At 41.6% G+C, this 15,131-nt stretch overlaps 1 protein-coding gene across 7 annotated transcripts in view; it reads left to right on the top strand.

Moving 5' to 3' along the window:
* LOC139296587 (receptor-type tyrosine-protein phosphatase mu-like) overlaps positions 1–15,131 on the top strand; it is a 142,390-nt gene that overhangs the window by 88,500 nt on the left and 38,759 nt on the right. For 3 of the 7 annotated variants that reach the window (XM_070919036.1, XM_070919037.1, XM_070919035.1), the window contains exons 8-11: positions 1,359–1,632; positions 4,231–4,267; positions 5,102–5,176; positions 6,628–6,763. In XM_070919036.1, the coding sequence (XP_070775137.1) occupies positions 1,359–1,632; positions 4,231–4,267; positions 5,102–5,176; positions 6,628–6,763 (522 nt within the window). Of the gene's footprint in view, positions 1–1,358; positions 1,633–4,230; positions 4,268–5,101; positions 5,177–6,627; positions 6,764–8,146; positions 8,177–15,131 lie in introns of all 7 variants that reach the window. The other 4 variants (XM_070919039.1, XM_070919040.1, XM_070919038.1 and 1 more) reach the window with 2 other exon arrangements.

The following is a 15,131-nucleotide window of genomic DNA, read 5'->3' as shown; positions in this document are numbered from 1 at the left end:
ACAGTGTCGAACTTATTCATTCATCATTTTTTTATTTGTTAACATGTCATCCAATTGTGAAAAAAAGGTGCTAAAATCAGAATTCTGCCCTCCAGAACTAGAGAACCAGAGCACATCACAGTATTCATTCATTCATACATTTTCTCACACATTCATTCATTGAGCAGTGTCGCTTTGCTCCATCTTCTGTAATAATAATTTGTTGTTTGCATGACTCTTTTGGAAATGGAACGCTAGTCCCCCAATCATGGCTGGTTATTCTCCGTGGCAGCTGTAAACAGACTCTTTGTCACTCAGCGACTCAATAGATTTAACAAGTGGACGCGAGATGCATACTAACATGAACGTCTATAAGACAGTCAGTCTCCCCCTCAAGCTAAGTGGCCGGCTCAGAGACAATGTCATCTCTGTCAGAGGCACACAGGGCTGCAGTTTTGATCTAGCTAAACACAAGGCTCAGATGGAGAGGAAATGGAAAGAGCCGTTAACCTTTTCAGTTGTTGAATAATGAAAATGCAAATGACGTCAGGCCCTATCCTGTGTCACTGCTCATTTATCTTGCATTGTATTTTTGAGTCTATCCTGTCACTTAGATAAACACGGGAATTTGTTATGGAGTTCTTATTTGGTCATTTGATGAAAGTTGTTAAAAATGCACATTAATGTGAGTACACTTCCTTAAGTATTTTCTACTACTCAACTCTTTAATCCATTTTTTACTTTTACTTAGAAAATAACACAGTTTCTTTCTTTTTACTCTGTACTTTTGTCGACAAAGTGATATTATTGGTAAAAGTTTCCCGCTCTAACTCTTCCTATAACTGCTTGACCCTTTGTATAGCACCATGTTTAAGCTAATGAATTCTAGCTTTAAGCCTGCAGCTCGTTCACTAACTTGTATTCCCCAAAAGAAATCACAAAAAAGGTTTCAAAATGTTTTCGGATCTTTTCTAGATGGTAAAAGTTCTTCTCAGTTTCTATTGACTTCATGCACAAAGATGTTGTGTTGAAAAGTCATGTATTAGTAATGTATCCTGAGACGAGCTCATATACATGATCGTGCACGATATCATAGCACTTAGATCTGAGACTTTTAATGAGCAAATCTGAAACGGCTGGATGAGAAATGTATTATCTGTTCAAAAAATCTCTTCTATCTCACGTCTAAATAAAGAATAATTTCTAGAGACTTGGCGTACTCAGAGATTTGGAGCTTTGAACATGCATTTCTGTGCCATTCATAAAGAAGCCATTTTTACACTTCATAATACTAACAGGCAAAATGGCCAACAGTGTTCTGCAAGCGCCCCTTTGGCCCGTTGGAGTCTGTTCATTCTGTTTTTGTCCTGTGTTTGCAGTGCGTACCAGGTGGTGGTGGAGGAGGAACGTCCACGCAGAGCGCGAGGGACAGCAGAAATCCTGCGCTGCTACCCAGTTCCCATTCACTTCCAAAACGCCACGCTCCTAAACTCCCAGTATTACTTCACTGCTCAGTTCCCCGCCGCCGGCATCCACTCGCCCCAGCCCTTCACTGTGGGGGACAACAAGACCTACAACGGCTACTGGAACGCCCCTCTGCTGCCTCAGAAAAGCTACAGCATCTACTACCAGGCTGTCAGCACAGCCAACGGGGTGGGTCTTTCATAAGTTTTTAGTTTATTCATGCAATTTCAGTCACTGTTGTGTTTCCAAATGAGATATTTTTTTAACAATCTGTCCAGTCCCTGTTCTCTTTATAACCAATGTTGAGGTGCTTCACTTCAGTATTTTATGTTACTTTACACCTCTACTCCACAACATCTCAGAGGGAACATTGTACTTTTTACTCCACTGCATTTATTTGGCAGTTGTTAATAGTTACTTTTCAGATTTTAAATGCAAAATTTGATCAGTTGCATAATCATAAAATATGATATATTGTTTATATATATATATTGATTAAAATACCCAACATAATGAGTAATTTTGACTCATTATGGAGAGTATAAAAAAAACTTTTGTTACTGTCACTGCATTTTGTTGATAATACTTTTAAGTAATACTTAAGTAACATTTTAAATGCAGGACTTTTAGTTGTGATGGAGTTATCTTTACATTGTGATATTAGTACTTAAGTAAAGGATCTTATTACTTCTTCCACTGCTAATAACTAAAGAATAATAACAAAGATGATAAAGACAAGCATACAATAACACGTATGAGTCTAACTTCCTTTAGAGTACATGTTGTGTGTTGCGTGCCAGGTTGACATTTTGTTTGATAGCATGTCTTATAATGAATTTAGCATAGTCATGAGAACATCTCATTTGCATACTTTGGTTGTGAAAGTTAAAAAAAATTTTATAGAGGACTTCCTGTAACATTCTTCTTTGTCAAACCACGCCTCTCTTTTTAAACCATGTGCATATCCACTGAAAGAGAACATGAAACAATGCTAAATATTATGGTGGGTTTAATGGGAATGAAAGGTTGACTGACGAGATTGATGGACTTGGTGACTGAGAGGGACTGAAGTGGTCCCTGTCGCAACACAGGAGCTGCTCACATAGGCAGACACATGCACGCAGCAGCACAATTGCATTTGGCCTCTGCTAGATGTGTCAGTACTCTGGTGCGGTGCACCAACAGCACTGTCTGCACTCTTAATAGGCTACAGCGGGGTCAAGCGCGGAATGCGTACCTCAATGCGGTGACATGCTCTCTCCCTCCATTACTGTTGCCCTGTTCTCCTGCCTCTTCCAATGGAGCTTTACGCCAAATGCCAAACAGGCCTTTGATCAGCTGCATTTAAGAGAGGCAGTCTTCCCAGCAGCGGTTAAGTGTGGGAGGCAGGCAACAACAATGGGGGTTACCGATCGTACAGGTCGCAGCCTCTGTCATCAAGTGGCACTTGGCGGGGCCCTCCCTCCACGGAGACGCGGCAGACAGCTCAATGGCGACTTCAAGAGCCCCACTGATTGTGGTCCTGAATGAGAATCACCGTAAACAGCCTCCTTGAGAAACACCAGCACGTCTTTAAGGAGGCAATAGAAATAACACGTGCAGCAGGGCTGAATCCAATTAGCGAGTTTGCTCTTGAGAGTAAAGCATTGGCGGACTGAAACTTTCCAGGGCGAATCGGTGAGCGTTATCAATTGGCTGATGGTGCTCTCCCTTGAACAAACAAAATGAAAGCGTCCCTTGCTGACACAGAATAAAGCTCTGTCTCCGTGATGGGGACATTTCTGACATTATTTTTATATTCAATGTTTTCATTTACAGTGGCCAAATGCACTCTCTTTCATTAAGCCATCACTGTCAATGGATTGTACTGCAAGCTTTAATTATTGTCTAATGATGTTGGAGTGATTTGTTTGTGCCTCTTAAACAAAATTAGCACTTAGGGAAGGTGAGTGCCATCCATACCTAGTGTTCTATTCAAATAAAAATCTAATATAACTTCCTGTTATGTTGCCTTTAACAAAAGGACCATCTGACAGCTTAAAAGCTGCAGTAATGTGAATACACATGAACCCAGGATCACATGAACATTAATGTTTTTTCCTCCTTCTCTCTTCTCTTCATTATGCCTCTCGTGGCCTCTAAATGCAGCGTCTCTCCCATGTGTGCCCATTGCTCATTGGACAGCTTGGCTAGGTCAAACACAGGGACACAGCACTCATGTCTTTTGTGCTGTATTACTCATTGCCTCCCTGTTCCTGTCTGTGTCCCTTTTCCTGTTCACCAGACCATTGTTGACAACAAACTTTTCTGCCAACAGCGAGAGCAGTGTTTTTCTTTTTTATGCTGTTGAAGGCTGTTGTCAGTGCTGAAACTCTATTACATATTCAGAAAGGCTCCCTGACGTGTCATTTTGGAGCCCTGCATGCTGGGTTGGTGTCGCTTGTCACAGGGCTCTGGTTTCTCCACAGTGGCTGACCACCTTGAGCCGCAGGTTGTCGACAGATCGCTGTTGGCTGACAAATCAGCAGCTCAGCACCACTAATCTGTGCTGTAGGCCCTCTCGCCTAACTGCGTTTTGTGTCACAGTCATTGAGCTCAACAGATGATAGGGGACAGCGTGGAACTGGCCGAGCTGTTTTGTTGTAACCATGGGTTCTTAGATAGGTGTTGTTGCTTCTGTAAGTGTGTGTCCCATGTCTGTGCATGTGTGCCATAATAATCTCTGATTCTCTTCTTTTTCTTCCTTCCTTTTCCCCTTTTCTTCCGTTAATTCATCTGTTTGCACAGGAGACCAAAATCGACTGTGTGCGAGTGGCCACCAAAGGTAGGAATTGATCAGATTGTGTGAATGAGGATGTTTCCTTTTACGCAGTTCCTAACATCCCTTGCATATGATTTCTGAGAACTAATAAAATTAACAGGTTTTAAATGAAAGTCCCTGAAATTGATAAAAACTGATAATCACATCTTCCTTAAGTTTCTCAGCTTTAATGTTTTACCCTTTTAAGTGTCTCAAAGACAATACTTTATGATATGGTCTTCACACATTCAATACATTGACCAAGAACATGTGTTTTTCCATGACTGGGAGGCAGCCTGTGTGCCCAATGAGGTCTGTAGGTACTTAGCTATGCTGCCTGTACATCCTGCTCCACACATTAAAGGTGATGAAGTCTAAGCGCCATTGATCCAGGAGCAGAATTGATCAGGCCGGAGGGAGCCCTAGTCACACTCCGTTCTGGGCCGTGGGAGGTCCTGTCACATGCCCCGACAATCTTGTACATCGTGGAGTTTGCATGCAGCTCTGCTATGGATTTCTTGTGGAGTTCCAGATATCTCCATCTACATGGCTCAATAATAGGCTGAAGCAAAAGAAGTAGAAGAAGGATCATATGAGCAATTTATCACCTGAAGGAATACATTTAAATGCACTAGGCTCACAAAGATATGAACCTGTGTGACATGATTGCTGTTGCTAACCTGGCAGAACAAATTGTGAAATGCTTTCTAATACTGTACTGGGTGTCTTTCTCTGGCTCAATGTTGCATGATGGTGGGAACCGTTGGTGTGGCTGTTTTCTGCTTCAGTGTGGCCTCTTTCTCTCTCTCCCTGTCTCTCTCGACTGCATGCAATCCTGGATCCACTGACTCTACTCAGCCGCCATACTCGTGACTCAGCTCACAACCCCCTACATCCGCATCGCCCCGGCGGCCGGTGACAACCAACTAACAGGTCAGACCCGTAGCTTTCTGCACATTCTCTGAACCTCAACTTGGTTTAACACACTACCTGTTTAATGTGGCGGCCCTACGGACGATTTCCTCAACAGGAAAAACAAACAAGTGGATTATTGCATGTGTGTGGTTTTGTTTATTGTCCTGCTATTTGCATAGAATCAGTGTGATTAAATCAAAGTTTGGCAGACATCGTCTTCTACCTTCATCTTCTCAGCGTTACCGGACATGAAAGACCTGTTTGAGGTGTGATTGTCATTTGATGTGTCAGTGTTGGAGATTTTTGGCAGGAGATAATCCCCTTTCATGAATATTTCTCATTATTTCTTGGAGATTAAGAGTTGGTTGCTGCAGTTGTGACAACTGTAAACACACAAAAGGATGCTGAAGTGCTCAACGTGAAGATCTGGAGAATTTTCAATTAAGTTAAAGTTCAGTTAAAATTCTGCTCAGCTTCTACTTGTGTGTGAATCTCAGATTCTCTCAGGCTCGAACGGAAGGACATCGAGTTGTGGCAGCGAACATACAGCACTCAAAGCTCAAAATCAGCTCCATCAGTCCAGACGTGATTGTTAATATGTCACCAGTCTTGAAATCCTCCGCAGCTCTGCCTTAAAAAACTTACATCTAAATAAAGGCCCGGCTGTTGAAAGAACAATATGTCACAACCAGCGTGGGATAGATATTTACCTTTTTGATAGGGAGAGAAAATGGCAACGCTGAGGAGAGAAGGAAGCCCGCTCTAACAGATTAGTCTGACATAACAATTTATCATTCTAAATTTACCCTCGGTGACAAGGAATAATGGTGTTGTTCAGGTGGACAGTTGTCATTCCAGCAGCGTTGCTTTCCTCGGAGTGCTTCTTATCACGTTCCAGGGAGCAGATGCTGTTAAAACAAGTGGCTTTTTTTTCCCTCTCCCTCTCTCTTTGTGTCTCTCGTTGTTGGCTATCTCCTCCCGAGCTGATATTTAATGTTTTGGTTATTTCAGGCTTTTTTATCTTCTTGGGTATTATCTTTCCCGCCCCGCATCCTACATTTTTCTACAGCCCGGCAACCATTTGCCCCAAACATGATTAACCAAGGGTAAAGATGGTGCGCACTTATCTCTCTCAGTGCAGCTTGATCCACAGAGCGCTGATGTCCACTAAGGACGGAGCTAAAGGTGGAGTCTTCAGGACAATAGGAAGTCTCTTACTTTCAAAATAAACATTACTCTAAGCCAATTAATGTATATTGATATTTATGGTCCACAGAATGCCACAGAATCTCAGTGTATTGATTAATCAGTCCTCCACACAGTCAAATCAATGAGAGGAAATACTAGAAGTATGGATGTGTCTTTGGTTCATGTATAACAAAAGCAAATGATCATTAAATCTGATTCTCAGTCTGCCCAATTAATTGCACTTTCTTTGTTTGATCTTTATGGATTGTGATGTTTTTCAGGAGCAGCCACTCACAAACCCGACGCCGTGGAGCCGGAGAAACAAACGGATCACACGGTGAAGATCGCTGGGGTCATCGCTGGCATCCTCCTCTTCGTCATCATTTTCTTAGGAGTGGTACTCCTCATGAAGAAAAGGTAAGCTTTTCTTTCTTACTCGTTGAAATACTACTTCAGATTTGTGGAAGAAGTTGAACTTAGTTGCTGAGTGCTCACAAATAAGTAGTTTCTGTTTTATCATTTTGTATATTTCTCCCTCAAACGGTAGTATTGTCAGTGTCGTAGTAAATAATTAATTTGATTATGTTGATACGCCCCATTAAGGCTGTTTACAGCCATGAGATACAGTGTGCCATGAAAAATTAATCCGTTTCCACGGCACCCTCAAACAAATGCTCAGCGCTTCAATGACATTGGAATGGGAATAGGAAAAATGTTTTTGAGGCTCGTGGTATGGAGAGAGGCGGGGAGGAGATAAGAAAGAAAATATGATGAAAGGCTCAAAAGGAAAGAGGATGGCCGCATAGCTGAAGGCTAAGTTTACATTATCCCAGGACCCCTTACTGGAGAGAGGTCCTCTGTACATATCCCAGCAATCAGGGGACCTAAAGCTCAGCAAATATCAACCCCCCTTTGTCCACATCCAAGGCTTAAAATAACACGGTGTCAGTTTCTGCAGAGATCTCTTCACAAGTTGGTTTCCTTTAATATTTCAATTGTTAAGCGGGAGGAAAGAAGAAATACATTTCCCCGCAAAACGTATATGTATGTATTAGTTGTACTTTAACGTACTTTCTCCTTCAATGTTAGATAGCTTGTCTTGAATTAAAGAGTAAATGTCAGCGCAGTAGATGGAGTAGATGAAGCTGAGTGGGAAGGTATAGTTGTGTACTAATATAATCACTATGTTCCATGTTTATTTTTGACAGTAATATAAGATTCTTCATTTTCTACAGCAGGCCCTGTCTGTGTAGCACAGCGATCAGTGGGTGGGTGTGAAAATCAGCACACAGTAATGGAATTGTTCTCAATTAGCCTTAATCAAACCAGAGATGGAGATGACTTCATTGGTTGAATTTTGTGTAATTTGCTGTTACCAACAGGGAATCGGAGTTGTGTTTAGACATTCAAACCACTCATTAAGTTCCAGCCTTGGAGGTCAGATATGGTAATTTCTTATAGGTGTATAAAATTACGTGTTCATGAAAGGGGGGTTTTAGTGACAGAATGGCTGCCTCTGCTTTGCCATCACATGCTGTAGACTCAGCTCAATATCAATATAATTAGAGAGTTTCTACTGTACTGTACTGAGGCCCCCGCCCTTGCAAAGCATGACATGACTCCAAGCGATCACCTTTGCCCTCATGATCACTAGTTTACCTCCACGTATGCCACCATATCTGATTTTGTTCATTTCTACTCTTTTTTCAAACATTAATATATTTTTACTTTTTCTTTCCTTTTCATTCCATCCCCTCCCCTCCTCCACTGCTTAAATCCTACCACCACCCCAATCGGCAGAAGAACCTATCACTCCTACACTTACTACCTGTAAGTAACCACTTTGTGTAATGTTAGTGCCATGCTTCTCACCCACACGCTGTTTTCCATTGCATGCAAAGAGCCATGTCATCCTCCTCCTGCCCAGAGCTATTACAGAGGCCCAACTGTAATCTCTGCTGGAGGAACGGAGGACGCCACTCCAATGCATCTCCACACGATGAGCACATCATACTGTATGTCACATTGGCACGACTTCTGACGAAAGCACGCAGATGCAGCTACACCCCCACGAAATAAACCTGCCACTGAGATGTTATTGCAGACATCATTTCTGCAAGACTTTTAAGGAGTTTGTTTATCAAATGATGAACTAAACTGCCTTAATGATTGTACAGCTGCCAAACCCATCTTGTGACAGAAAAGAAGAAAATCAATGCGGGAGCTACTGCATTTTTACTGAGTGTGAATTTTTCATTTGCCTCCACTGATTTCATCTCTGTTGACTTGTCAAAGTTAGATTTTTTTGAAATGCCTATCACAGTGCATCTATGCTTTAGTTGTGCCCAGAACCTCAATGAGCTAGTCCAAATATTTCACATTTTGTACACTTACTTGTACAACCTGCAAATGCCAAAAATGCAGTCAATAACTCTATGTAGGATCGACCACATTTATAGCTATTACGCTGAAAACACTTCAAGCATGAGCTAACATGTTGACGTTACCAATTTGGCACCATATGCATGTGATAATTTCTAGTGTGTCTCTACCCCTACTCCATCCTCTCATCAAACCATCTCAGCTCTCATGCTTTTCCTTCCCTTTGTTTCCAAGCATGTTTTTTGGGTTATTGCACGTCCATCCCATTGATTCTATGGTGATGGTGGAGTTGTGTCTTTAGCCGACAAGACGTTTGCTTCGATCGTGATCACAGAATAACCTTGTTTCTATTTAGATGTCTCCAGCATCATAAAACAATAGCCACAGCGCTGCTTTATTCGCTCTTAATATATCAGATTATTCCAAATCACACCTCTGAATGGTAAAGAAGCTTATTCTGCAGCTCTGCCTTCCCCGCTGTAGCACATAGGCTCCCTCTGTACTGTCTTTGTGACGGATGCCGACTAATCTGTTTTGAGATGACTGTGATCAGAGCACAGAATGGAGGCTGCCTCACATCAAAGAACATCTCAGAATACACCTGGAGATAATACTACTCCGCTTGTCACTCATATTAGATCACAGCTGTCTTGAATGGAAAGCCCCAATGACTTAGAGGAGTGGTGTCGTGAAAGCTGAGCACACACATTGACCGAGCTAAGCAGGAAGACATGAGGTTGTCAGTGAAACAATCAAAATATCAGTTTTGTCTTACATGCAAATAGTTTTTTCTTGGATTATTTCCTATGTGCATAAAGAATAAGTCAGTATATTATTTTCCACCAGACGTGTAGGTAGGGATTTAATAGATAGAATATCCATTATAAAGACCATTACGGGGTTTATAAGGGTTTATTTGGAGGTGTGTTTGCTTTGATTGGCAGGTTTTAGGTCAGCCAAATTGGATATTCTGGCTTCAAACACAACACAAGCCAAATCGCAGGCTTTACAAAGTCCCTTCGAAAATTACAGTAATGTGTATATGACGTCAAACGGCACCACGTCCACGTTTTCCTACAATCTCGTGTCAAAGTGAATTGGGGGTTTACTGTTAAGATTCAAAAAGACAGGAAAGAGTGGGCTGCAAATGTTTTGACTCCTCTCTGAAGCTGACGAGATAACAACATAATATACAGATAGATAAGATGAAGGCTTAATGATCCCCTTTGGGAAATGTGCCATGACAGCAGCAAATACTAATAGATAATAAAACACGCTTAAGTCATTTGAAACGCTGGGATCTCTGTCACTCTCTGATCTCTGTGTTGTTGTCCACGGCACAGCTTCTGTGATGTGTAGGTGTAGGTGTAATACATTATTTCATAAGATAAAACTCACGTAACAAATTCAGTGATGATTTGACTTTTTTTTTTTTCACCAAGACCTCCGCTGGTTGTTTATTGTAGATGTACGGATCTATGGCATGCATTGCATTTGCATTGTTGTAGTAAATTAATAAGTAAAGATAACTTTTCAGCTAAAACAGGATTGGGATGTTCAACACTAGGCCTGCAGAACCAAATAAAACCAAAATAATTCTCTAGGAGGACATTAACAGGTGATACAGCTGTGCATCATGAGTAATTGACCTTCTTTAAAAAAACAAATTATACTGGAGTGAGCGAGGATGTCCCATTCAACGATACAACCACCCTGTCCCCCATCTTCTCCTTATATCTGTCTCTTGTGTCACACGTGGTAGCCACAAGGAAGCAATGTAAATGAGGGAAGCATGGAAGCATGTTAGCTAATTGGAAAGACCCTGATTTGCACCTTGAGGTGTTAAGGTGGAAGCTGAAAATGTTGCATCTCATTATAGAGGTGCTCTGTAGGATCTGTGTTTAGTCCTCTTACCCCTACTGACTACTCTCTGGACATCTACGCTCAGCTCATATATACCCAAAGTTTATGTTGTCAGATTAATTATAGACTGCATTCTTAAGATGCTCTCCTATGGAGAAGTGCTCATCTGCTGTTCTGATGACAGCCTTGTTGCCAGCTCTGAGATTGCAACACCTCTATGATTGATGAACCCCATTAATGCTCTCATGCATTCATCAAAGTCTTTTAAAGGCATGAGAACATCCTGCAGTCGCCAAAATATGCACTTTAGGTATATTGCCAGAGGTGGATGCGGGGGCTAGCACGCAACACAACATCAGTCAGGGCACTCATTAGGGATGCAGTTACATGTGTGATCAAATATATGACTGTTCTTTAATCAGGTGGCCGTACCGGCCGCTGTGCCTGCTGCTGCTGGGAAGAGAGAGAGAGATCAATTGGCATAGGGCAAGGGTTGCGATTGGGTTTTTATTCCTCTGAGAGTTGGATTCATCCATCAAACAGCAGGCATGTTAAATATAAGCACACTTGCAGGTTTGTCTAGTGCTCAAACTTCAGGTATATGGTCTGACTGTGTAGATTCCTTCCATATATTTTCTTCATCGTGTAAAATAAGATTAAACTAAGCCCTCAATGGAAAACCTATAAACATAAGAAACCAAAATGGTTGTTGTACCTTACCTCTTGTGCTAATAGACACTTGTGGCTCCAAGTGAATTGAATCCAGACATTTATCTGTTTCCTGTTGTATAAAACCAATTTTGTCCTTTGACTAAAGGCCATCAGCTAACAGTAAGACATGTGACCTTCTGTTCAGATGCTGAGGTTTCCTTTTCAGGAACTGAAATGTTTGCCACTTGGCAGCTGAAACAATTTGTGAAAACAGCATTGACATATCATCACCTATTAAATTAATACGGCGATTTAATTAACTCACTGTACACTACCAAGCGGCAGACACACAAAGTTAGCAACTAGCTTGTGAACATAGCAGAGCATCTGTTTGCTAGAGAGTCAGATATTTCTCTCTGGAGTTGGTGGAAACCAAAACAGAGCTAAAAGGAGAGTATTAGACTTACATTTGTCAAGTTGTCAGAAACAAACCTCCAAAATATGCTAATGTTGCTCTGTGTCTGCTGGATGTGTAAGCAGGCAACTATTTATTGACACATATTATCAGCTTATAAAGTTTTTATGGCACCGTTCTGTTTACAACTTTTTCCACAGACCCCAAGCAACCAAAAAAACTTCTATCTGAAAGTTAGCCGCTACATTGAATAGGTCTTGAGATTTTAATGTCCCATGATGGCATGGTGTTTTATTGTATCAGCTCATAAAAAAAACTATTTAATTCAGGAGTGACATGTTCCATTTCCATCTGGCAGGTGGTCACTTGCATCATAAATCCCTTAAGGTGTGATGAGGAGTGCACGCATTTTATTGCGTGGCCCCAATGGTAAACAAACCTGTGCAGCACTGTCTCTGCTCTAATTTACCAAACTCTTGCAGTGTTTTGTATCAAGAAGAGAAACAGAGAAAAGTGTAAACAGAATCAGCCACTGTTTGCATTTGTAATTTAGTTTTAATATTTAAATAGCTTCCTTTTTACTGAAAACACACACACACAGAGACATATAAATCATCATCCATTCTTTATAAATCTTACTTTTCATAATCACCTCCACTGCACTCGGTGTCAGAATGGGAGGCCTACTAAATGTACCATGTAACACAATGTGCTCAGGGCAAACACCTTCATTAAACCTTACAAGCCGAACATGCAGCAAGAATCACATTAATTGGTACAAGCCTTGCAGATTTTTGCACCTACGAGCTCTGAATGTTGATGAGGATGGGGGAAAGAGGAAGAGCAGCTCGAGCAGGGCCAAGGGATGTCATGCAGGGAATAATGAAGTTTAAATGCATACATTTTACAAGTGATGTGTCATTTACAAAACATCTGTCCTTCACAATTTGACGCTGTAGCTCTGATCAGCTACGTTTAACATGTATTGGCCGAATAACAGACAGTGCCACTCCAGAATAAACTATACAGTACATTTTATTACTTGATTTAAACCATGATTAAATATATTTAGTGATTAGTAAAATAAATGAATCTACTTTTATTAAAGGAGACATAACGTTGGAACAAATTTCATGCTCTTCTGTCAAAATAAGAATTCAAGAGGCATAACATCCAACAAATAGTGCTTGAAGATGTAAAGGTAACAGTACAATATTATTTACAAGGTTTTCTTAAACAACATACCAACATTTTTGACACTGTGCCTCCTTGTATATTTCATACTCCACAGTTTGAAACGTGTACATGTATGCAGTAAATGTATTCTTGCTAACTTACAATACAGCATGAACTAATCCTTGGCCATCCCGATCTGCACAAGGCTCCTCACGTTGCTGCCAGTTGTTGGTGCAATTCATTCTTGTCTTTGTATAGACGAGGAAAGTTACGAAGGACACTCTGCATTTTATTGTTTGCTTAAAAAAATATCACAGCTTTATAGAATCGATGAAGCAATCACGTTGGCAGATAAACAGTATTGTGCATGACTGAATTGAGTCTGCTTTCAGAAATATCTTTTTTTTTTCTGCTTTTTCTCCTACTAAAGTAAATAAATAGATAGAAGAATGGATAGATGGATGTATGATGGACGGACCGACAGCCTCACTGAAGAATGTGTTAAAGACGGAGAGTTTTGAAATGAGGCACAGTGAAAACAACGACTGAAATGCCCCCACTGGGTTAATCAAAGACGCTTCTGTTGCCCCTCCCAGCTGCGTGTCAGTCATCTAGCATGCACACTCACACACCCATGCGCTGCGGATGTGTGTGGATCGTCTAATGAAGCCTTCTTTGTCCCAATGTCACAAGGTTTAGGCGGCTCCAGTGCTGAAATGAGGCCCACCATGCTGAGCTTGAGGTTTTGAAGCTCTTGTTTTAGAAGTTGCAGCAGCGTCACCTCCCACAGAACAGACATTCTGGCAAACACACGCAGACATACAATCCGTGCAGCTCCCTTTTTGTTGCAGCTGAACTCATGGAGTTAGGAGCTCTGCTCACTAAGATCCTAGATATGCCAGGCCTGTCATGTACTGAACTGCAGACAATCTCTCTAATGAGAGTTGCCTAATATAGTTACCTCCAGTGTTTGCTCAGTCTTTACTTCTACAAACACCTCTGCCATCTGTGTGCATCACTCATCCTTTCATATGCACATTCAGTACTGTTCAAAGACACGTGTGATTTCATTGTCAGGCATGCCTGCAAGAACTCACTCCTATACATTTTTTTCTTGGGATGTTTCCACATGCAGCTTTACGCTAACTCTCTGGGGATATGATAAATGATCACATTCATCAACAAGCACAAACACTCTACTGTACACTTCCTTGTACTATCTCTGTCAGCACATCAGACTCTGTGATATAGTCATCTATCATTAAATTTTCCCCTCTTACAAATGAGGAGAGAATAGCATGCCAATTAATCTTCATCTAACACCCACGGTGCCTAGCAAACATCCCAGTATTGCTGGTGCTTTCTTCATTTTGGCACTGGTGTCCGCGCAGCCTGGTTTATCTCCAACGCTCGTGCTTCAGCTGTTACACAGGCCAGGAAAGCGGAAATCCAAGTCTTAGCAGAAGCAGAAGTAAGAACTGTGATACAGTATTAAAACCTGGATCATAGTGGTTCTTAATAGTCTTCTCAATGAGTGCACACAGTGCCGAATCAGTCTTAATATTGCCTGGGGTGCATACAGCTCCCCCACCCCTCCTCGCTCCTCCCGATTACAATATGAAGCTATAACGGGAAAAAAAGAGACAAGATTGCCATTTTGTTCCCGGCTCTAATTGCAAATTAAAGACAAAAAGTGGGTCCGGCAGATGAGAATGTCACTACTTTGTCACTTTGCTTTCTGAAGAACGGATCCACTATTAGCCTCACATCGCGGCCTTCAGAGCAAATGACTGTTTGAAGGCAGCGGGGGCCTGTTGCCATATGGCACGAGACAGCGACAAAATTGAATAAACAGAGGAGATTTGCGAAAACAAAGCAGCAGGAGTGCATCATTAGACAGCAGTTGTCCATGAGAGAGACGGCAATTCAAATAGGCAGAGGGGTCACACAGAGAGTAACAAAGTGCGAGGATCAGTGTGAGGGCTGCCATAGTTAATTCTCACACTGCTCGCTCCCCTCCAGCTACAGAGCAGTGGCAGGCATCAGATATGGCATAGCTACAGTATGATCCCGCTCAAGCTGACATTTTTCTGTGGTGCAACATCTGTGGAAATATAGGAGGGTTAACTCCTCAGAGTGCTAATGTGATGCATTATTTATCGCTATGGGGAAAAGTTTCTTATGCAAGTGGCTCCTATCTCTGCGAGGTCAGAGGTCAGGGTCAGCTCAGAACGGCCCCCCCCTTCAGGGATTCGGAGTCTTACTCAGCAGGGTCAGATGTTGGTATAATAGAGGGAA

This window comes from Enoplosus armatus, chromosome 14 (assembly GCF_043641665.1).
Source record: "Enoplosus armatus isolate fEnoArm2 chromosome 14, fEnoArm2.hap1, whole genome shotgun sequence".
NCBI classification, from domain to species: domain Eukaryota; kingdom Metazoa; phylum Chordata; class Actinopteri; order Centrarchiformes; family Enoplosidae; genus Enoplosus; species Enoplosus armatus.
Note: the sequence above shows the minus strand (reverse complement) of the source record. Positions and strands in the feature narration are given on the sequence as shown.